This window comes from Zosterops lateralis (genome assembly GCF_965231275.1).
Source record: "Zosterops lateralis genome assembly, chromosome: 7".
Lineage (NCBI taxonomy): Eukaryota > Metazoa > Chordata > Aves > Passeriformes > Zosteropidae > Zosterops > Zosterops lateralis.
The window spans coordinates 27,058,784-27,080,772 of NC_139767.1; the positions used below are offsets into that span (position 1 = coordinate 27,058,784).

Consider the following 21,989-nt stretch of genomic DNA (forward strand, 5'->3'; position numbering starts at 1 on the left):
TGCAAAGAGACCAAAATGCTGTCAGCCCCCACTCCCTCTCCACCAAGAGCAATTTTTCACCCAGGGAGCTGAAACAGGTCTACCACATCAGCTGCAGTACTTGAACCAGGGCTTCACCTGTCCCAAAAGGGGATGGCTCTGAGGCAACTCTGGAGCGGCAAGGCAGGGAGTCAAACTGGACTGGGGACTCTGAGGACAAATCAGGATCCTGGAGTCCCTCCCAGGGCAGGATGGGGCTTGGTTTATCTCCTTTTTGTTTGTTTGTTTGTTTGTTTGTTTGCTTGCTTGCTTTGTGTGTGTGTGTTACCGAGGATGGGTTGGAGTAGGACTGACACGAGTCGCATCGGGCAGGACTCGGCTGCTCCTCTTCCTCCCCCAGCAGTGTCTGCAGGGCTGCAAACTGTAGCATTTCAGATACCTCCTTGCAGGAAAAAGCAGGAAAAAACTGGCAGGGAGTGGAAACAAGTGGCAAGCAGATTAGAAACCCAGCTCCTATTTATAGACCAGCAGTCAAGAACCTGCCCCTGTGACAGGGCCATCCATTTAACCCTTCTGGTCCCAAGCCCACCCAGAGATGCTGAGCCCGCCCAGCCTGTGTCATGAAGGGAGCATTTTGGCACTGGGGAAGCAGGACCCTGCACCAGGGCACCTGTAGAGAGGGCAGAAGACAGGTCCAGGCACAATGGAGCTTACAGGGGTTGTTCCTCAGCCAGGCATTAAGGAGACAGGTGGGGTTATGGTTGTTAAGAAGTTGGGTCAAGAAATAATATCCCAAGTATCCTGCTACATGGCATAGAGGGAGACAAAACTATTTCCTCGAAGGGGGAGGTAATGATCATGTTCTAGGAGCAGCTCCAATGTTTCCAGCCTCTTTTGTCTCCCCTGGGCTTTGGTAAGTTTGAAGGTAATGGGAGCCATCCCTTTGAGGGCCACTGCATGTCCCTTGCCCAGGAGTGGTTGTTGATGCTCACACAGGGCTGCTGCATCCCTCAGGAGTGCACTGTGACCCCTGTTCCCTGCTGCTCCTCACCAGAGCTCAGACACTTCACCAGCCCCCTGCCACATTTGCAGTGATTTGTTAAATGTGTTCTGAAACTCCCTCTTGGCTCCCTCCACTCTTCCTGCTGTCACTTTTGGGTGTCTTTATGCCATACGTGGTTGTTTTATCCACTGCCATGGCAAGGCTTTCCAGCTGTTCCCTCACTTGCTTGTGTCAATAGCTATTTTTACAAGGTTGCTTTTCTTCTTAATTGATCTAAATCCTTTCCCTTAGCTTTCTTGTTAAAGGTGGATTTAAAGAAAAGGGCTTCATTATCTCAGACATTTTTGAGTCATTATGAATTTCATCCCTCTCTTCATTAATTACTCATTACCCCTCAGCTCTGGAGGGCTGCTTTGTCCCTGATGTGTTTGTGAGCAGCTTCTCTGGCACCCTGTAATCCCCCCAGCCCCACGTTAGCTCTGTCTGGTTTACACTGCCTTCACCATCCCCTGCGCTGCCCGCACGGCTGCTCCCGCTCTCCTCCACTCCCAAACAAGCTCCTGCCTTCCCCTTGTGCCCAGCCCTGCCTCTACCCAGCCCTGTGGCCCCAGATCTCTCAGGGTTATACCCCATGAGCATCCCCCTGTGCATCCTGACTGCCCCAAGGGACAAGCACCCACTCCCTCTAGCCCTGAGCTGTGCAGAAAGCAGTCCCTGGCTCCTGGTTAATGTGCTGGCACTGAAGTCTGGATGGAAATAGCTGGGCTTTGGAAAGTGGCTTTGCTGGGCCTGTTTCAGCACATGCCAAGTTATGACAAAGCAGCATGAAGAACAGAGTAATGTTGTGTAAGGGCCTCGGGATTAACAGGCCAATATTTCCCAAGACTTTGGCTGCAGTCAGATGCCCAGGGAGGACCTGAAACGTGTCAACATCTCCTGTGCTGCCCTGGTCCAGGGGGCACAATGGCTGCAGTGGTGTCACTGCCCTTCCATCTTCCCAGCAGAGGAAAACTGTGCTGAGTCAGGCCCTCAAGTACTGAACCAGCCTTCTCCAGCCCATTTTACATGCACACACCAGCTGTAATCCCATGTTGCCCACAAATGGATCCATGACTGGGGATCACAATGAGAGATGGCCTTTCTCTGGACCTATACAAGCACCCAACCATCCAATCTCTGAGAGACTCCCTCCATGCTTGGGTTGATTTCCATGCCCCTGCTGCTTCTCTAAAGCTTTGCAGGGCTTTTTCCTCTGCCCAGAGCAGGGGGTGGTGATTTATGGTCTGCCCTCTCCTCCCTGAGGTCAGTGTTACATCCACTTCTGCCCTGAGCCTCTTCCCAGCAGGCTCCTTGCCAGGGCTGGAGTGTGGTTGCTGGGGTGGGCCCTTTCCATCCTTCATGGAAGTGTATGAAAAGGCAAAGCAGGAAAAATGGGTTGGGTTGGTGAAAGGAAGAGAGGAGTGTGAGAGATTTGCTCAGAGAGGGTAAAGGAGGATTGCACAAGTAAGAGGTTGGGTTGCACAATAAGAAGCAGTGGAATTATTTAAGTTACCACTGATCAACTGAGCTGCACTTTCTCTGGGGGTTTAAACCAAAACATCTTATTCTTTAAGTGGAGAAAATTGAGGTAAGACATCAACCTGGTCCAGGAGTGCAACTCTGCTGACCTGTCCTGAGTCACTCCCTGGCACGCCCCTTATTGGGAGGGAAGAGGTCACAAAATCATTTGAGGGGGAATGCAGAGGGAAGAAGCAGCAGCAGCAGATCAGACTCTTCAGGACAGGAAAATGAATTCAGAATGGGCTGTAAATGCTTCCAGCAAGTCTTCACACTTGCCCGGAATCTGCTACCTATCTTCAATGGCTGGCAGCAACTCCAGTCCTCCTCCATAAGGGTGAGCTCAGCAAAACCCTCTAAACCAAGGATTAGGATTGGCAGAGGACAAGGGAAATAACCACAAAGGGGATATAAGGGACAGATACTTTCAGGTGGTTCAATAAATAAACTCTCTTCTGTCAATGCACTGCTGTCTCATCCCAAAAAACACATGAAAATCCATAGAATCATTTCAGTTGGAAAACACCCCTAACGTCACCAAGCCCAGCTGTTAACCAGCACTGTCAAGTCCACCATAAAACCATGTCTGTATGTGACACATCTACATCTTTTAAATACCTCCATATATGGTGGCTCAGCCACTTCCCTGGACAGCCTGTTCCAATGCCTGACAACCCTTTCCATGATTTTTTTTTCCTAATATCTAATCTAAACCTCCCCTGGTGAAACCTGAGGCCCTTTTCCTATCATTTGTTACTTGGGAGGAGAGAACACCTCACTACAGCCTCTTTCAGCTGGTTGTAGAGACCTATAAGGTGTCCCCTGAGCCTTTTTCTCCAAAGTAAGCACCCCCAGCTTACTCAGTCACTCCTTGTAGCATTTATGCTCCACACCCTTCCACAGCTCCATTTCCCTTCTCTGGACACGGTCCAGCACCTCAATGTCCTTCCTGTAGGGAGGGGCCCAAACCACAGCATTTGAGGTGCAGCCTCACCAGTGCCCAGTACAGAGGGACAATCACTGCCCTGCTCCTGCTGGCCACACCATTGCTGATCCAGGCAAGGTGCCAGGGCCTCCTTGGCCACCTGGGCACAGCTGGCTCATGTTCAGTCACTATCAGCCAGAGCCCTGGGCTCTTTTCTGCTGGGCACCTTTCCAGCCACCCTGCCCCAGCCTGTGGCACTCCTGGGGCTTTGTGATCCAAGGGCAGGATTTGACACTTCACCTTACTGAACCTCATACAGCTGTCCTCAGACCATCAATCCAGCCTGTCCAGATCCATGTGCAGAGCCCTCCTGCCATCCAGCAGCAACACTTCTGTCCAAGTTGGCATTGTCTGTAAACTGACTGAGGACACATTTGATCCCTTCATCCAGATCATTGATAAAGACATGAAACAGAACTGCCCCCCAACACTGAGGACCACTGGTGACCAGCTGCCAGTTGGATTTGACTGCATTCACTCTCTGGGCCTGGCCATCCAGTTTTAACCCAGCAAAGAGTGCACCTGTCCAAACCATGAGCAGCCAGTTCCCCCAGGAGGTGTTGTGGGAAATGGTGTCAAAGGCTTTACTGAAGTTCAGGTAGAAAACATCTACAGCACTCCTCTCACCCACTCCATGGGTCCCCTTGTTAGGTCTGTCAAACAGGACCTGTCTTTCACAACCAATGCTGGCTGGGTCTGCTCCCCTCACTGTCCTGTACACGCCTTGTGATGGCACTCAGGAGGATTTGCTTCATGCATTAAGTACCTCAGCCTTTCCCTCATCCTTTGTCACTATGTTTCCTGTGCATCCAATAAAGGATAGGGATTCTCCCTCTGGTTGTTAATTGCTTTTTGTCTTTTATAGCAGTAGCCAGATTAAGTTCTAGATGGGATTCAGCCCCTCTAATTTTCTCCCTGCATAACCACACGGAAAGTGCTCTGGGGCGAACCCAGGGTCACTGGGCAAGGATGGACCTTCCCTCCCACTGTTCTGACACACAGCAGAGTCAAAAAAGACTCTGTCACCACAGGGGCAAGATCTGCAGCAGGGAGAGCCATCACTGTCCCTTGCTCCCAGCTCAGCCCCTGAATCTCAATCCAGAAGGGTCCTGGGCTGACATGGGGCAGGGCTTGGTGACAGTGAGGAGTGTCAGCGCTGGTGTTCATACTCTGTGACACTCCCCATATATTCTTCTGTCTAGAAATATTCACACCAAAAGCCTCCCCACAAAATCTGAACCTCTTGTGCATTCCTGGCTTCCTTGCACCCAGCACAAGGTATTTAGGAACTTTCGCCTTGATCATCAAGGTAAAAATCATACCTTAGGGGACTCATTTCCCAAGTGTAGAGCACAGCTTCACTACAGACTTTTAAATTGCGACGAGCTGTTACTCCCATAGGAAAACACATAAGTGCTTGAGAGCTGAGGCTGCCCAGACAATTCAAGTTCTTTGTCATTTGGTACCAGGCCTGTGTAGTTCCCAGCACTCCTTTACTTCCCCAAATGCTTCATCACCTAAATGTCTACAGCCATGTATTTTAAAACCTCTGTAATTCTCTCAATAAGCCTCACAATACAGGTATCTTTGAAGCCCTTCCTCCTTGAGTTACGTTTTTACTTTGCAGGACCATCAGCTTTCAAACACAATTGTGTCAAATAAGACTGAATCATTTACAAGCACAGGTTGGAGTAAAGAGCTGTGTTGGACAGTGAATTACTTTGATGCTTCTCCCCCAAGAAGAAACTCAACTTCCACTTATTCTAGGGCAAACTCAAAAGGTTTTATTTTAATTTTTTTTTTTAGCAAATTCTATCACGTAAATGTTAACAAAAAACATCTGTACAATTGCCATGATACACTCAAAAGTGAAACAAATAAGATATAAATACAGATATGGATGTAACATGACAAAAGCGGAAAAAATAGAAAAAAATACATGCGCATGAACACGGTGCCAACAAAGTCATTTCTCATGGCTGGCATTTTTCAGAGCATTTTTTACTTCCCATTTAAAACATTGTTAGCAACGTCCTGCTGTGTACTACAAAGGTCTATTTTTCTGTCCCTTAATATGTAATATTATGCTTGATAAATAAAGGGGTGGGGAGAAAAGGTTCTGATGACAAAGATGCAAGTTACATTACTTATACAGGTTATTGGTAAGCTAGTAATAAGCAATTAAAAAGACAGTCTCGTATTGTATTGTAATCCAGGCAAGCACACATAGTGTACCTTAAGAAAGCCACATGCCTCGGTATTTCTGAACTACATGAGAACTACAGTACGTAGACCTGTGGGGCAGATGGAGCCGGGATTTGCCCATGCCCACGGAGCACTGGTGCAGCCAATGGCAGAAAAAACATCCACATCTGAGATTTCGGCAACCTTGCAGCCAAGAGCTGCTGTCTGCTGAGAGTTTTCTCCCATTCAGATTTTTAAAGCATGGTGGGCAAAGAAAATACACTTCTTTTCCTTTTTTTTTTTTTTTCTTTTTTTTTTTTCCTTTTTTTTAAGGTACGAAAAATTAAAGCCCTGCATAATGGGCAGCAAGAAAAAAAAAAGGCAGCTGCAGTAGGTGGCTACTGCCAGGAGAAGGTGAACACAAGCTTCACCAGAGCAGTGAGGCACTGCAAGCATGCAGACCTTCCTCTGCAAGCGTGCGTGGACACTGTGATTTGTAGCCAGAGAGACCTTTATGCTTGCTGAAGAGAAAACAAGATGATTGTACAGCTTGTTGAAGTCAAAAGTGGAGATCAGAGAGGTGACATTCAGAGCTAGCCCTTTGAGTACTTCAAAGGAAACACAAAAACTGGGTCATGTTCAACATACTAAACAACCCTACTATGTACATTATCCGCGATGATTTATAAATACCTAAGCAGAATGCGCCTACTGTGTACAGGTAGAACATATTGTAGAGTACTCAAAGGATGGACAGTCCTCGACTCACGCAATGAAATTAAGTAGCACATTAATGAGCATCTGTTGACAAACAGAACTGAATCTGATTCAGGAAGTAAGGCCTGATTCTACCCTTTGCAGCCCCGGGTGTGCCAGTGGCCTCGGGAAGCGCGGGCTGGCCGCAGGCGCCTTTTCAAGGACGAGCTTTGACCCCGACTGAGGTGTCAGGGACGGTACAGTGCGTTCACTCTCAGTGCATACCAACAGGATTTTATAAAACATATAAAGTCGTTTGAGAAGGAATTCAATTCCTGGAGATTTGCTACAGTGTGCCATTCAATGGAAAGAAAAAAAAATCAAAACCAACAAACAGCAAATGATGATAGACCGAGCTCCATCACAGCTGGGAGGGACTAACACCACCTGGTCAGCTATGCTGACCTTCTGAATGCCAGAATTGGAACAGAAGATGCTGAGCTGAGATGGGGAGAAAGAAAGGCATAGATACCAAGCAGTTAAGAGCACAATTTAAAAACAAAAACCCAAAAAAAACAACACCCCAAAAAAACCCTAGCCCGCTACTAAAAATTCAAACAGGACAGCATAACTGCTGCCAACAAGTCAACTGAATATTTCCTCAAAAGGAAAAATAAATTTGTGTCAAAATCAAATTTGAAGCATTCAAACAAATTTTAAAAGAGCATTCTAAAAAGCATACAGAAAGATGTGGAGAAGAAATGGTCCATGGAAAGGCAGACACAAACCACGGAGCAGCCAAACCCCCCTTCAAGTGAGGATGGCTTTTCTGAGCCTGTAGAAAGACCCTGGGGGAATCTCACACCCCAGGAAAGCACAGTTTCTCCTGCCACAGCCTTACTGGTTGGGAAAGATGGGGGAACTGGCCCTGCAGCCAGCATACGTATGTACCAGGAGCAGGTCACCTCCCCTGCACTCAGGTGAGCAGGGAAAGGGACCAACAAGCTTTGCAGCCCAGTGCCACATAACCCCCCACCAGCCCCAATCCCTCCCAAGATGAGGATTTGGAGAAAAGCTGGCACCAAGTGTCAGCTCCCAGCTTAACTCCTTGGGGATGGGGCTGAAACACAGAGGGATAATTGATGGAAGGGAATTTAGCTTCCCCTGCTACAGCAATGGAGTCTCATGTTCTCAGTATGTTGCCAAGGTGTCCCTTCAGCTCCCTAAAGGGGAGATGAAGGAAGCTGGAGAGATTCCAGGGCACTGAGAGCAGCCAGGGAACACACATCCATATCCACAGCTGCAGTTATAAGCTGCAGGCCCACCATCCTCTTGGTGTCACTGGCACTGGGGGCAAAGCCCCAGCTGTGATCCATGGCAAGTTTGGTGTGGGCATGCCCATCAGCCAGGATCCAGCCCAGGGCCAAACACAGCACATTAATTAGCAACCTGCTGCCTTCCCCGGTAACAGGCAGAGGCAGGGGGAGCTCCCCCTTTGCAAACAGAGGGGTCTCTGTTCAGGGAAGGGCAGTGCTCTGGGGTATTTGATTGCTGTTGGTTTGCCTCTGACCTGGTCTGTGTCATTAGGCTGCAAAAGGACTTTCTCTGCTGCACCCTCGCCCAGAGCACCCCACTGCCAGTAGTGCCCAGTGAGGGACCCCCACTCTTCTGAAATGCAGAGCACTCAGCAAGCCTGTGCATGGAGATGGCCACAAAGGAGGCTTCTAAAGGCAGTTAAAGCACTGCAGGGTCTTCAGGAACAGGAGGAGGGGCTGTGGCAGGCAACCAGCACTGTCCCAGCTGGCTCAGAGGTGCTTCCATGTGGTAGCTCTGTTCAGATTCAGACACCCTTTCTGTCCTCTGGGATGAACATTTTGCCCAAAGTGCAAAGGAGTTGTGGGGACAAAGCCATCCAGCATCAGTGGGTCAGTCAGAGCAGTGGATCAGCCCTTTGATGCTACAGATTTCAAGGAAAACAGCTGGCTCTGAAGTACAGCTCTGCCAGCTCCCACTGCCCACACACTGACACACTCAGAGCCTAACCCCATCCCACCCACCTAACTCCACTATCCTATTTCCAGACTTCGGTCCCAGAACTGGGTCTCGGGTTCCCTTTGGGGAGTAAAAGGTAACCTGTAGAGTCTTTTGAACATATGAAAGAGCCAAATGGGTTGAGAGGGGAGAAGTATTTACAAAGTCAATGAAAAGAGCAAGAGTCCAGCTGTTTTGCACAGCACAGCTGGCTGGAGAGCAGTTACAGAGAGATCAGCCCATCCAGGGTCTGTCAGAACTATGTACAAAACTCAGATGTTTAAAAAGAACCTACATTTTCATTACTCACTTGGTATCTCTCAGTATTAAAGCATCTGAGGCTGGAATCACAGCCTGCAAAGATCTCCCCATGGAGAGCCCTGCAAGTTAGGCAAGCTGCAACAGGGAGTACAAAACAGGAACACAAGACTTGAAAAAAGAGAAGGACCCAGCCAGAAGAGGTGGGGGGAGGGAGCAGGTAACTAGCACACAGAAACCAAAACTGGGTATGAACTAAACCAACAAGATTTGTTTTGACTTTTACATGTGTCCAGGTTCTTGGACTCAGTGTTAGAATGCTAACCTAAACATATTTCTGAGATTTCAGCAGGCTATACAAATATGTTTAAGTATGGCTTTCTGATGTTCACTTTTAATCAAGACTGCGACACAGACCTTGCTTCCTTTACATTCAATACCAGTAAGATTCTACATAAAAGCTTTTAAAGGGACTAAAATACTGATTGCAATAAATATCTGCATGGCCTCCTTAAGCTGATGGAGCGCGCCAGTGAAGAGTAGCAGAAAGGTCTCTGAGAGGCACCGTTGATTGCTTCTAAGTCTACACATATGTCCACAGATCTCCATTAACTGTGCGTCGAAACATCTGAAGAGGAGCTGCTGTTGCTGTTGGTGGTCTGTGCCCTCTTTATATACAAGTTTAGTAGCTTCATCTGAAAAAAAGGAAGAAAGAAACGTCAGGAGAAGATGCCAGAAAAAAACAGCTAGGGAAAAGCTGACTGCCAATGTAAAAACTCACATTCTGTGGTGAGCTCATTTTGGGGTGACCTGACACTGGGCACTCTGGAGGAAAAGCAAGGAAACTGCCCATATTTCAGAACAGAGACAAGAGGCTATGCTCAGTCCCACTGAAGTTATAGACAGACTTAATGGGATTTAGGAAAGCCTTTTGCATTTTGCTTCATCAGCCATCAGTTCACAGACCTCAATCCTGCAGCCAGATCAGGTCAAGCAGGATTCCCACAGAGGTCAGTAGGGCTGCAGGCACACTGGTGATCCAAGAGCCATGGGTCCTCCTCCTAGGAAACACGCTGAACTTTCCCTCTTTTATAAAATTTTCTTTTTCAATGACATTATATCTTCACTAACATGGTACATCTAGTGCACCTGCAGTTGTTATGACTAAATACTTCGCCTCCATGATTTGTTTTCTTTTCCTTCCTTGCCACCTTAACTCCAGATCCTGTAATGATTCATGTTTACATTTAAATTTAAACAGGCAGGCAGTCTACATAAACCCAGAAGAATTACTTACATGTTTCTAGTAAGTGATGTGGTGGAGTATGTTTGTGACACTGAGGATACTGAGATAGTAAAGCCTCTACAACATTTTATAGGAGGATTTCCTAACATCCCAAATATAAAGAGGTAAATCTCAGCACATGTAGCTGTCTCTGCAGAGCAATTTGGAAGCACAACTGTAGTTTGTTTAGTGACAAGACAAGACAGAAATAAAATCCAAGTGTCTTTAGTCTCAGATTGTTTTGGCCTATACCACACTTCCTTACCCATAAAAGAAATTATGGCTTCAAAATGACAGAATGAAACCCTCTGCATCTAAGTAACTATTCACGTGCACAGATCTGTTTCAGAAACAAAAACTGCAGAATTCATCTTAAAATTGCACAGAAATTTTGGGTATGAAGACTTGAAACAGCTGGGGAAAAAATTGTGGTGGCTTGTTGAGTAGCTCTTAAAAGCAATCAAACACCAACATAAAATTCTTGTCTGAAGGGTGGAGTTGAATTAAGGGCTTCGTTTCACATGCAGCATCAGAATTTGAGTTTTACAGCTAGTCTGACTTCAGGGTACAAAGTCCTTTAAAGGGTCATTTGAGCTTGCTATTGTCCCAGAAGGAAAGAGACACATGTGCCCTGCTATTAAGAGTGAGGCTTTACATGCATTTCTACCAGCCCTAATCATAACTTGCTACTGAGAGGACCTGCTCTCCCCTCCATGCCCATGCACTCCCCCATCACTCTCTGCACAAGGATGCCTGTGTGGCCCCAGAGCAGACTGAAAGCTATTTAATTTGTATTGCAGGTCTGGTTTTCAGCCAGAGCAGCCAGCTGATCCAGCTCACTGCACATTCACCTCTGGATGTAATGCCAAAGGAGCAAGGCAAACGTGGCTGGATAAGGACCTACTCAGAGGCAGCCTGCAGTTACACAAGATCAAATGTATCATGAAACCAACTTCTGAACACTATTAAAATTTTCCAAGAGGGATTTCAAATGCTCACACTGCTCAGCAAGTGCAGTGCTGCTCCAGTGGCATTTGTCAGGGTGAGACAGGATTTAACAGGCAACTTGACCCAGAGCTACAGTGAAGCCACTGGTCTTGCTGCTGTTATAGCCAGTAGAAAGGCTTGCACTACCAAAACACCAGAGACACATTAGTCTTTTACCTTGCTTCCTGTGAGTTGTGCGAGATGAGGTTTCAGTTCTTCTCCAATTACTGAATAAATAGCCACTAGGCAAAAGACGCTGGCTTTTCGGACACTGCTCTCTGTGTTATCATAACCCTGGAAATGAGAGGAAAAGGTCAGAAGACAAACAGCACTCCCCAACACCCTTCCTGAGCAATAAACTACAGAGCTGATGTACATTTTGCATATGTGGTTGACCTAAGAGATCAATAAAAACCCCTCTGCTTAACATAACAGTTTGCAACCTGAATACTCAAAGAGCAAGAGAATGCAATCACCCTGTGTGTTTTTTCTGTTATTACTTATTACTGTCATGTTTTAAGTTATTAATATCTAGTTATTTATAGCATCAGATAACAACACACGGTTTCCTAACACGAGCTCAGGACTGTATCAGACACACACACTTCTGTGTCCAGTTCAGATGACCACTAACTATCCTGAACAGTCAGGACTCTTCAGAACTTACCTATCAAGTAGGAAATACCACAGGAAAGAACATGCAGAAAGACCCCTGTATATGTGCTGATCTCTGGCAGCTTGGGCAGAGCTCAAACTAGCCACCAGGTCATTAAACAGCTATGGACACCAGTCCCAAACTGAGGCAGAGATGCATCACTCAGCAGCCATCCCACCCCATGAGAAAGGCAGACATCACTTCAGCCTGCAGGATGCTGGCTCCTCCGGACACAGGGTGACCTCTGCCAGGAAAGCCAGAGGAGGGATGCAGCACAGCTGGGGCTGTTGCAGCTGCAGGGCTGAAGTACAGTCCCAAATGACAGTCTACAATCCCACAAAGCACTGAGCTAGGAAAGCAGGAGAACTCAGTGAGCTCAGAGAAACACTTTGATGCTATTGAGCATCAAGGTGGAGAAAAGGCTGAGCCTCATCATCAGGACCAGGGCAAGCACCACAATTCTCCCCCGCCAAGCCCTGTTCTTCCATGCCCCATCTGTTCATGGAGAGCCTGCTCCAGGCTGTTCAGCAGCACACTTGTGCTCACACTGCTGACACTCCTCGCCTCTTCACCACTCTGCCAGGACCCTCAGCATGGTAAAACAAGCACAAAGGTTTTTGTGCTGTGTGTGATTCCCTCCACACACAGTCCTTCAGCCAGCATCCCAAAATACTTCCATACTTCCCAAATGTAAGGAGTAAATTCCTTCAATCCCTGAGTTTTTAAGGTAAGAAAATATCTCAGGCAAACTAGGCTCTGAAATAAGAACCATTTAAAGACATGGAAATAATTAAAGAAGACAAATAAAACTGCCTTTTTGAAGGCATGCTGTTCTCTCAGAGTTCCAATGCATCAAAGCTTCACTGTTCAGATTGTTGTCTCCAACAATGATGGCTAAAACCATTTTACAACAAAAGTTTAGATCAATACAGAATTGTCCAATTCCCAGAAGCTGAGATTTAAGAATTGCAAGAGCTGACACTACAAAGTTGGGATGAATGCTAAGATGCATAAGGGGAATTTCTGACTTTGCTCTTGTCCTTCCAACATTTTATGCTCACAATGAGGCCTCTTTATCCCAGTTCTCCGTGGAAGTCTTACCCACCCAAAAACATCTCCCCCTTTCACTCTGACTGGTCTGTTCCTGTCACAGTGTGTCCAGTAAACACACACATTTTCTCTCCTATTTCACTGCTACTTCACGTATTTCCTTCTTGTTTGCAGCCCCATCCCAGCACTGCCAGCTGCTTCTGCAGGGGACCAAAAGACAACACTGCTACAGCCAGTGCTCAAAGCTAAATCCACAACCAAGTGTACAACCAAGCCTTAGCACTGGCAAAAACACAGCTCCCTACCCAGCTGGAGAGGGTTATGAAAGAGGCTGAATGAAGTCAGCAAGTAGTTTGGCCCTAGTTTCAGAGAGAGAAGAGGAAAGGAGCAACCTGCCTGCTGGATTCAAATTCAAGTGTGAAGTACCATCAAAGCATAGAACAGCTCAGGGAAATTAAAGGGAAATTAAAGGGAACTACAAGATGTACAGAGACAGTATAAAGGAGTATATTAGGAATCAGAAAAAGGCATCCAGTTGTGGAATATACACATAAGAACCTGAGTTTTCCTTCACTTAACACCAAAAGGATCAAAAACTCATATATAAAAAAATTATTTTACCAAAAATTAAATGGTTTAATTGACCAAAATCTGGCCCCAGAGGAGCCATCATTCTCCCTTAGGGCTCAGATCTCACAAATCAATAGTGGCTTGTGCTCAGGAGCAGTGACATGGCATTCTGTACCTGTAACAACCCAGGAATGATATCGGGTAGGAGCTGATGCAACGATTCCTTGGAAATCCTCTCAATGACTTTCGTCTGCATTTTGATGGCAGCTAAGTTAATTGGATAATCTGCAGTCTGAATGATGGGGCAAAGCACCTTGATGCACTGCTCGGGGTGGATGGAACTCGCCAGGGTGGAAGCAGCTTCTTCAGCAGCTCTGACGACCTGAAATGAAAGTAGAGCAAACCCATATGTTAATGAGGTCACACTTGACAGCCAACACCACTGGTGTGTGCTAGGAATGACTGCCAGGAAATGCTTGGGGATGTTCATTAACAGATCTGCAGGAGGCTTTGTCAAGGGGCAACGACTCTAAGAATTCATATCCTCTGTCTCCAGGGACATCTTTGCTCCAGCCCGTGGCAAGAAGTCCTTCCTGGCTAGTGTAACTGTGTCAGAGTTGTGGCTAGTTTGAAAAAATGATCTGTCACCCAAGACAGACAGGCACTCTCATCCCAGGAGAAGCGAGAGAATGACATCTCTCCAGCCACTGTCAGAGAACCCAAACCCACCAGCTTCGACTTAGACAAAATGTATCTCCTTAACCATTACCAGGAATGGCCCTGCTGCAGCTTTCAGTGCACACCTCAGGGCTGAGAGCCTCGTGCCTGTGCTGTGACACCATGGCAGCTGTGCCCTGCCCCTTCCCAGCTGAACTATGGTGCAGTCAAATCCAGGCCACAGACACAAACAGGCTTTAGGGAGTCCCTGACCAGGCAGCTCTGCTCACAGGACATCTAACCCATCAAGGCAGCACTGGGATCACCATACAAAATGGAAGGAAAAATAGTGGGAACAGCAGCAGCACCCACCCTTTGCAACAAGCCCACACTGCAAAGCAGTCACACAAAGCAAGGATGATGCTAAATTCAACTCTACCCTGAGAGAAAGCAGATTCACAACTTTCACTCTTCCCCAGGAGGTAGGACAGCTAGTTCAAAGAAGAAAGACCCAAATCTGGTCTCTCCTCCCAAGAGAATTTATTAATTTTACATTCTGCAGTAATTGGATAAAAAAGAACAGGATGGGAAGGCAGGTTTTCTTTTTTCAAGTGTCTGTGCTAATTGCCAGGCAACAAAATGAAGCTTTCTCTTGGCTGCACTCTTCCTGGCCACAAATAACACACTCTTTGCTCTTCATGTTCTTGTTACTACACAAAAGATGGAGGATATTTTTCCCCATCTTCTCTCACTTCCCTCTTCTCAGGGCTTACTTTAAAGGGCAGGTAAATCCTGAGTGGACAGAGATGCTCCCATGGGCAGACTTAAATCCAACACCTCAGCTTTAAGAAGAAAGAAGCATTTACAAATTCCCATGTTTGGGATCTTCCAGTTAGTCCCAGGCAGTCTCTAACAGAGCCCAGGAACACTAAAGCACCTCTCTTTCCTAGTTGTGTGGGAGGCTCAAGTGCCCAGCACCAGTTCTCTACCTCCTCCTAAACTGAACTACCTGGGCTTGTCTGAAGTCAATACTTTGAATTCAGCACTAGGAAATCTGTCCCAGGCAATGTGCAAAACAGCAAATAAATCAAACCACAGGTCTCCTGTCACTTAGACTGAAGCCATGGCTGCTGAATTCACCTTGTTCTCCTCTCCCTCACACTGTGATGGCATTGAACTCAGGAATTTCTATTTGAATAAAGCAACCTATGGACAGACGTAGCTCTACCAAAGCCCCAAAAGAAGGTGAGCTTTCATTATTTTTAAGCAACTACTGTGGATAATGTATGAAACAAGGAGTAGTTGGAAGGTTATCTTAGTCCATGGACCACAAAACACAAAACAGAAGGAATCATCTCCACCTAGATGGCCTGCTTCACCCACAGTCATAGCATCATAGCCATGCTGCTAACATTTATTTTCCACTCATGCTGACAGCTGCCTCTCCGAAACACGAATGGCACAAGACACTTGTACTCCCAGGAAACAGCAGAACTCATCCACTTGGCTTTTGGCATTCTCTAAGGCAGATCCAAGAGTGAATGTGATCTCAGACACTTCACACAGCACAAATATTGCATGCAGGCAAGATATGGGCAGGATGATGAAGCAACTTCAGATTTTGAACTGCTTCTGTACCAGTGCCCTATTTACAGAACTAAAGCTGCCCAAGTGCTCCATTTACTTCAGGCCTTCCTCAGCATTTAATTATAACATTAAAACATACTCCAAAATTAATGAAAATCCACAATGTGGTCAATATTAAAAAAAAAAAAAAATCATCCCGAAAGATCTGTGAATGAGTAGCCATGCAGAACAGAATGCCTGCTTTCCCACCTACAGTAAGTTTTCTCTCTTCCAGCTATTTCTTTGCTAATTTCTCTTCAATTTCACACATGAGAACCACGAAAGTTAATATTTTTCCATGTAAGTTAGTACTAGCTTAGGAGCCAGCACTGTGTGATTTTGTTGGGAAGGAAGAGAAACACCCAAGTACTTAAGGGAAACCTAATGTCAGGCTTTGATAGCACAGAGTGGAATTGCTGGAGTGGATTAAGTCAGGAGCTCCCAGAAGGTCTCTAAAGGAATCCACTTCCTGGTACTGCAGCTTCTGATGTCTGCTTTCCACAAATGATGGAAAGCACGAACTTACAGAGGGCCCTGATATTTTACCATCAATTTAGCTATTCACTAGCAAACCACTAGCTAAAAAACCCCAAATATTACTATTTGAACACAGGCCACTTGGGATTTTGTTCTGCAGCAACACCAAATACTGTTGAGAAGTGTTTTCAGACACTCTCAGAAAGAAAAGCTTGCACGTATATCACAACACACTAAAAGAAAATGGTAAAAAAAAGTTAAACCTTATATGCTCTTGGTATCCTACTTGATAAAAAAGCAACAATATTTTAGTACAAACCTACAGCTAGACTGATCTCAAATACACTGCCAAAAAAAACCCGCAGTAGGCAAAAAAATTAATGAATATTCTATCTGGGTTCCAGCTCCATATTCTGTTTGCACACAGTTTACTATGCCTATTAAGTTGAAGGTATGAAACAAGTGCATGAGACAAAAAGCCTATTAATCAATTCCATGCACAAGGAGCATTAAAATACAGTGATAATTTTTCACAAAATAAGCAAGGATTCAACAGCCAACAAAGGTCACACATATTTTGCCCATCAAAAAGTGAGCAAGGAAAATTGTGAAGGTACAGAAATTATTTATGGCACTGACAGTCCTGCTCTCAGCACTGGTGCTCAGTTATAGCACGGATGTGGCTACATTTAGGCAGTGCCTGGCCATTTCAAACCCCTTCTCCCTGCAGTGCCTTCCCCCTGAACACAGGAGGATGCATTACCCATGTCCAGCATGACAGGAGTTTGTATATGTGACAACACCAGGGGGACTTCCAAGGCTCCCACCAGCACATCTGGAGGACAATACCTGCATTTCAGCCACATCTCAGCAAACCCCCTGTGTGTGTGATTAACTTTAATAACATGCTCAAGTCTCACTGACGTCAACAGGATCCCAGCATGTGCTTACATGCTTGTTTGGATGAGAGCTTCTGCAGGTAACCAGCTCCTGGCTCCCTGGGGAAGCACTGGCAGGTGACAGGGCGTAGGAAGGGGTAGGGCAATACCAGCTGACAGTGAGCCAAAGAGAAAAATTTATCCCTGCTGGCACAGGAAGCCAAATTCCACCATTTTGCAATGCAACTACCAGCCCTGTCCTTCCTCCTGGCTTTGGCAAAACAAAACATTCAGCCACCCAGACAGACTCTGCATCCCAGGAGGGGCTCTCGGTATTTACCCAACTGGCTCAGAGTCCCACTCACCTGGCACTGCCAGAGAAATCAGCAGCATTTCCAAACAGAGGGAAGTGTATTATCAAAAGATACAACCTGCCAGGTCATTTGGCAACAAGAACAGGCAATTGTGATAGAGTTTAGCAAAGACATTTTGCCATGAGGCACAACACTTGTGCCTTGCAAATTGTACATACCTTACAATATCAAAAAAATCAAATATCTTTTAATAGGGGCTTTAACCTGACCAGCAGAGTGAAACAACCTTAAACAGAGTGGGAGAAATGAATAAATAGGATCAAGGAACAGGTCTTCCTGTTCCTCCCAGCTTTGAAGGCAAGATCAACAGATACACATCGGGAAGTGACAGGAAAGGCTCGTACTCTAGCAGTGACACCACAATAAGAAGTGTCTATGTAATCTATCCTTTAAGCTCATGAAAATGAAAGGGTGCTGTTTGCTACGTGCTCAGACTGGGAAGCCTGCTGTCACAAGAAGATTAGAAGTTAGACAAGCTAACTGAAGGAAAAGAAAAAAAAGCAACACACAGAGGGAGGCAGGCAGAACCATTCATATGGAAAGGCTTTAAGCTAGCTAGAAGGGGGAAGAATACCCACAGGGAAGCATCTCTGTATGCTTGCTTCTTGCTAGTCGGTCAGGTAGGGTATTAAGTGAAGCAAGATTTTTGTCTTACTAAATGTAATCATTCTTAGGGATCTCAGATATACAAAAGAAAAGCAGAAAAGCCACCAAATGATGATGGCACCTGGAAGCAGCAGGTTCAAAAGGGTGGCTATGAAGCAAGATGTGCTACAGAGAGCCTGCAGCTCTTCAAAAGCAGACATTAAGCTGTGTATAAGATATGTCACAAACATGATTTTTACCTCCCAGTAAAAGCTTAGAGCAAACCATGGCTTGAACTGGATAGTTTGACATCATTCAACATAGGGCAGGTAGTCCTGGAATGTAGATCCAAGAGATAGATAGCTCTTAGCCTTAAAGCTGCAGGTTTTTCTCCTTCCTAAAGGCTTACCTTACGCTCTACACACTGGAGACTAGATTGAGCCTGACTTTTGCTGGCATAACATAAGCTCTGTGTGCTGGTGTGTTCCTTGAAAGATATCTGTGATGCATTAAGACCTTTCTAGTGAGTCTCACAAAAGAAGTTTTTATACTTCCACCCAGTTTGCTTTAGGGAAGGAGCCATATTTATGCACAAAGCCAGCGAGGTGTAGCACACAGAAAGCTGCTCACCTCTAGCAATGTCTTCCTTAATGCTACTAAGGAGCAAACTTCAAAGTAACACGTCAGGGAGCCCCAGGAATATGCATGGGAATTGCTTCCCAATTACAGCGTGAGGGGATATACTGACGTGCAGTATTAGTGTGATCAAGACAGTGACCTGTCACAGATCCTTGCCTTCTAATAGAAAAGCACATTGGAAACAAAGTTCTACAAAATTTGCTGGACAAACTTTGGATGGCAATTCCCACTGGTTTACCTGGTTCACAACTCACTGCATCCACAGGATCCTGTTCACTTAAGACAGCCAGAACTCAGACTCCATCTCTTCCACCCAATTTCTTCTTCTCAGCTATTACACTCCATGCATTAACACGTTGCTGCTACCTGACGGCTGCAGCAACTGGCTTACGAGTTTTGATGGTTTCATTTCTGCTTTAAAGAGACACAAAGTACTGGCGAATAAGGAAAGAAAAATGTCCTGACTCTCCTAAGGCAGTACATGCCAGGTTCATAGGCTACACAGGGCATCAGTGTAACATACAGGGAACTCAGCAAAGCAACACCTGTGACACCTGGATGAGAGCTTCCCACAGGGGCTTAAGCTGGAGTACTTTGCCATGATTGCTAGTTACAGCGTCTCTGCAGAAGATTGTAGAGGATGAGGCAGCGCAGGCGAAGCCCCTGAAATTTTAGGGGCTTTGTACATCATTGTGAAACACGCAGAGCGCCAGAGAAGTTTATTAAGCAGAAGAACAAGGTTTTGCTTTCAGGCTTATGAGGCACGTGGCTGTACTTTTGAGCCAATTTTTGCCATCTAGAGGTGGTTACTTAAAGTCTGTATAATATAAGCTGGAGGGGATGGAGGTTTACCAGTACCTAGCCAGGCAAACTCCCATCCCTGAAGGCTTCAGAGTCTGATCCAGACAGGAACAAACAATTATGGACTTGGTTTCAAAGCAGGAAGTGGAGTCAGCAATGGGGAGCGCTAAGCAGACGAAAAAGCAGTGCGATTTTTATAAGGATTCAGAGGTGAAGTAGATTAGACTGCTTCTCCTGGACACTAAACATTTGAGATGGGAAACAGAAAAGGCACAAACATATATTATGAAACATCAATAACTGCCCAGTTGCAGCACTTGGTAGCTTCCAGCATGGACTAGATAACAATTAAATCTTCAAGACTATGATCATTTAGTGCTTTTCTTTTTGCAGAAACCTACACAGATCATACCATAGTCAGAGGACAGTTACAATATATAAATTTCAGAGGCCAATCTAAAAGCAGCTCAGCAAGAAAATAAAAATCATCTACAAATAACTGATAACTGATTTCTTCTTCTTCTCCCTCTTTTAGAGGGTTACAAAAAATAATGTACAATAATGTACAATAAGCATCCCAATTATACTTATGGACCTTCTATACCATAAAATATAGAAATTAGATACGTAAGATATGGCACAGGATCCTTTCCTTACACATAGAAAACATACATCAGTTAAGTCTATAGGCTTTGTGCCAGAGACAGAAGCAGGGAATTAGCTAAGCTATTTTTCACTCTGCTGCTGATTTCCAAGATATTAAACTATTTCTGTTTTAAAATACTCAATAATAAGAAATTATCCTCATTTTGCTGGCATGAATCTGAAGCAATGTCATATCAGTGGTATTGGGTCAGCAAGCAGCATCTCTCCTTAGTTATGGGTGAGTAACTACACTGGAACAAATGAGTTAATATTAACTAATTGGCGACAGAAAGATGGTTCTCTTCCAAATAACTCCAAACAAAGACTGATAAAAATCAACAAGACTTAATATCATCCACAAATTCAATTACGTTCTAATGCTCCAAAAGTAAGTGAAAGGCATTTACATGTCAACCCCTCTAAATGTTTCCAGTTATGACTGAAGCAAGCTTGCTTGACTCATCACATCACCCTATTAAATCAACAGCATCGAACAACCTGTTGTGCTACAAACAGTATAAAAACAGGTCAAAGTTAAAAAATGCAAACTAAATACAAATCCCAACCCAGAGCCATCTAGTCTGTAGCCTACGGTTACATTAATTTCGACCTGCTATTGAGGTCTGTGCTTTGCCAATCTCCTGCATTTGCACTCACAACAAGGTGTGACTCAGCTCCAACTCCATGTACCAACTTTTCCTCTCCCATATCCCTGGGGGGAAATGTGGTGCTCTCAGCTGTGTTGCTCTGCTGATCCTAGACCTTTCTTTCAGCAACAGGAGGCAGATTTTTAGCCATGGCAAAGACACAACTGTCTAAAGACTTCTGCCTGGACTTGGAAAAACAGCCAATTATCCAGGCAATCCAAAATATCTAAGTATGCTACCACTGCTTTGATACTTCCAACTACGTGATCTTAAAATTATAGGAAAAAAAAAAAAAAAAAAAAAGAAATTTCAACTAGATATTAGTGGGAGATGGGTTGGTATTTGCTGGTTGGTGAATATGTTGTTTTTCTCATTTGATACCTCCTGGCCATGCTGAACAACAGCAATGTTGGAATTTGCATAGAATTTGCAAACCAACCTTCCTGATTTCCAAAAAACTGCCTCTTACTATGACTTCTTGGAGACAGTATCCTTAACAGTTCTCTTCAAATTCCCTTTCCTTGGTCACTTTAGATTGAGTCTCTGTGGGTCACACAAAATTGAAAATGTGAGCAATAGCTGGGAGCAATTAGCAGTCCCTGTGCTCATTTCCCCTCTGTGTGAAGGGGAAATTCAGGTAACAAAGACTGAAACATTTACAGCTTGCTCAAAACAGACATTTTCTCCTAACTTATACAGCCTATTGGACACCAAATTATCAAATCATAACCAAGGTTCACTTCTGTCTTCTGCTACAAGGCAGAAGCAGCCCAGAAACATAAAAAACTGGAATGACATCTTGTTAGGACATCACTGACACAAAGATTACCCCTTTCCCAACTAAACTATAAAACAGCTTTTCTTGAAATAATTCCAACAGTCTAAAGGAAGATTTGATTTTATGTATTTTAAGGACAGAGCACCACTCCCTTTAATACTGCTCTGATATAGTGAGAAAGAAAGCTGTAGAACAGACTGCTCACAACTTCCTTTCCCTCTTCAGCTATCCTTTGAAAGTGCCCTTCACTCACAAACTCGTGAATCCTCATTTAATCTCCTGCTTGGTGGGATCCAGTCAAAGGGCAGCTCCTCCTCCCCTCCTGGAGAAAGCTGTGCTGCAAAGTCAGCAGTGGGAGTGAGCTGGAGGGCCACCATGGGAAGGGAATTTGCGACCTTCTGGCTCTAGGCTACGAGTTTGACCAGCTGAGCCATGCCGAAATGATCTCTCAGTTAATTTTTCACAGACTTAACTGAATCAGCAAGTCCCAACTACAGGTGAAACTACTTCAAGCATATTCCCAGGTACATATTTAGCCTAGCTCATGTGGATACTCAAGTGCAGGTACCTTTCTTAACTTCAGGAATGCTGATACCTTCAAACTACTGGCAGACAGATGATGCCTTTCCTGGGCTGCGTCAT

At 45.2% G+C, this 21,989-nt stretch overlaps 1 protein-coding gene across 1 annotated transcript in view; it reads right to left on the minus strand.

Moving 5' to 3' along the window:
- Nucleotides 1–5,194: 5,194 nt before the first annotated feature.
- CLASP1 (cytoplasmic linker associated protein 1) overlaps nucleotides 5,195–21,989 on the minus strand; it is a 170,737-nt gene continuing 153,942 nt past the window's right edge. The window contains exons 37-39 of the mRNA XM_083864759.1: nucleotides 13,416–13,622; nucleotides 11,143–11,259; nucleotides 5,195–9,388 (exon numbers count right to left, since the gene is read on the minus strand). Of these exons, the coding sequence (XP_083720885.1) occupies nucleotides 9,302–9,388; nucleotides 11,143–11,259; nucleotides 13,416–13,622 (411 nt within the window). The 3' untranslated portion in view covers nucleotides 5,195–9,301. The remainder of the gene's footprint in view (nucleotides 9,389–11,142; nucleotides 11,260–13,415; nucleotides 13,623–21,989) is intronic.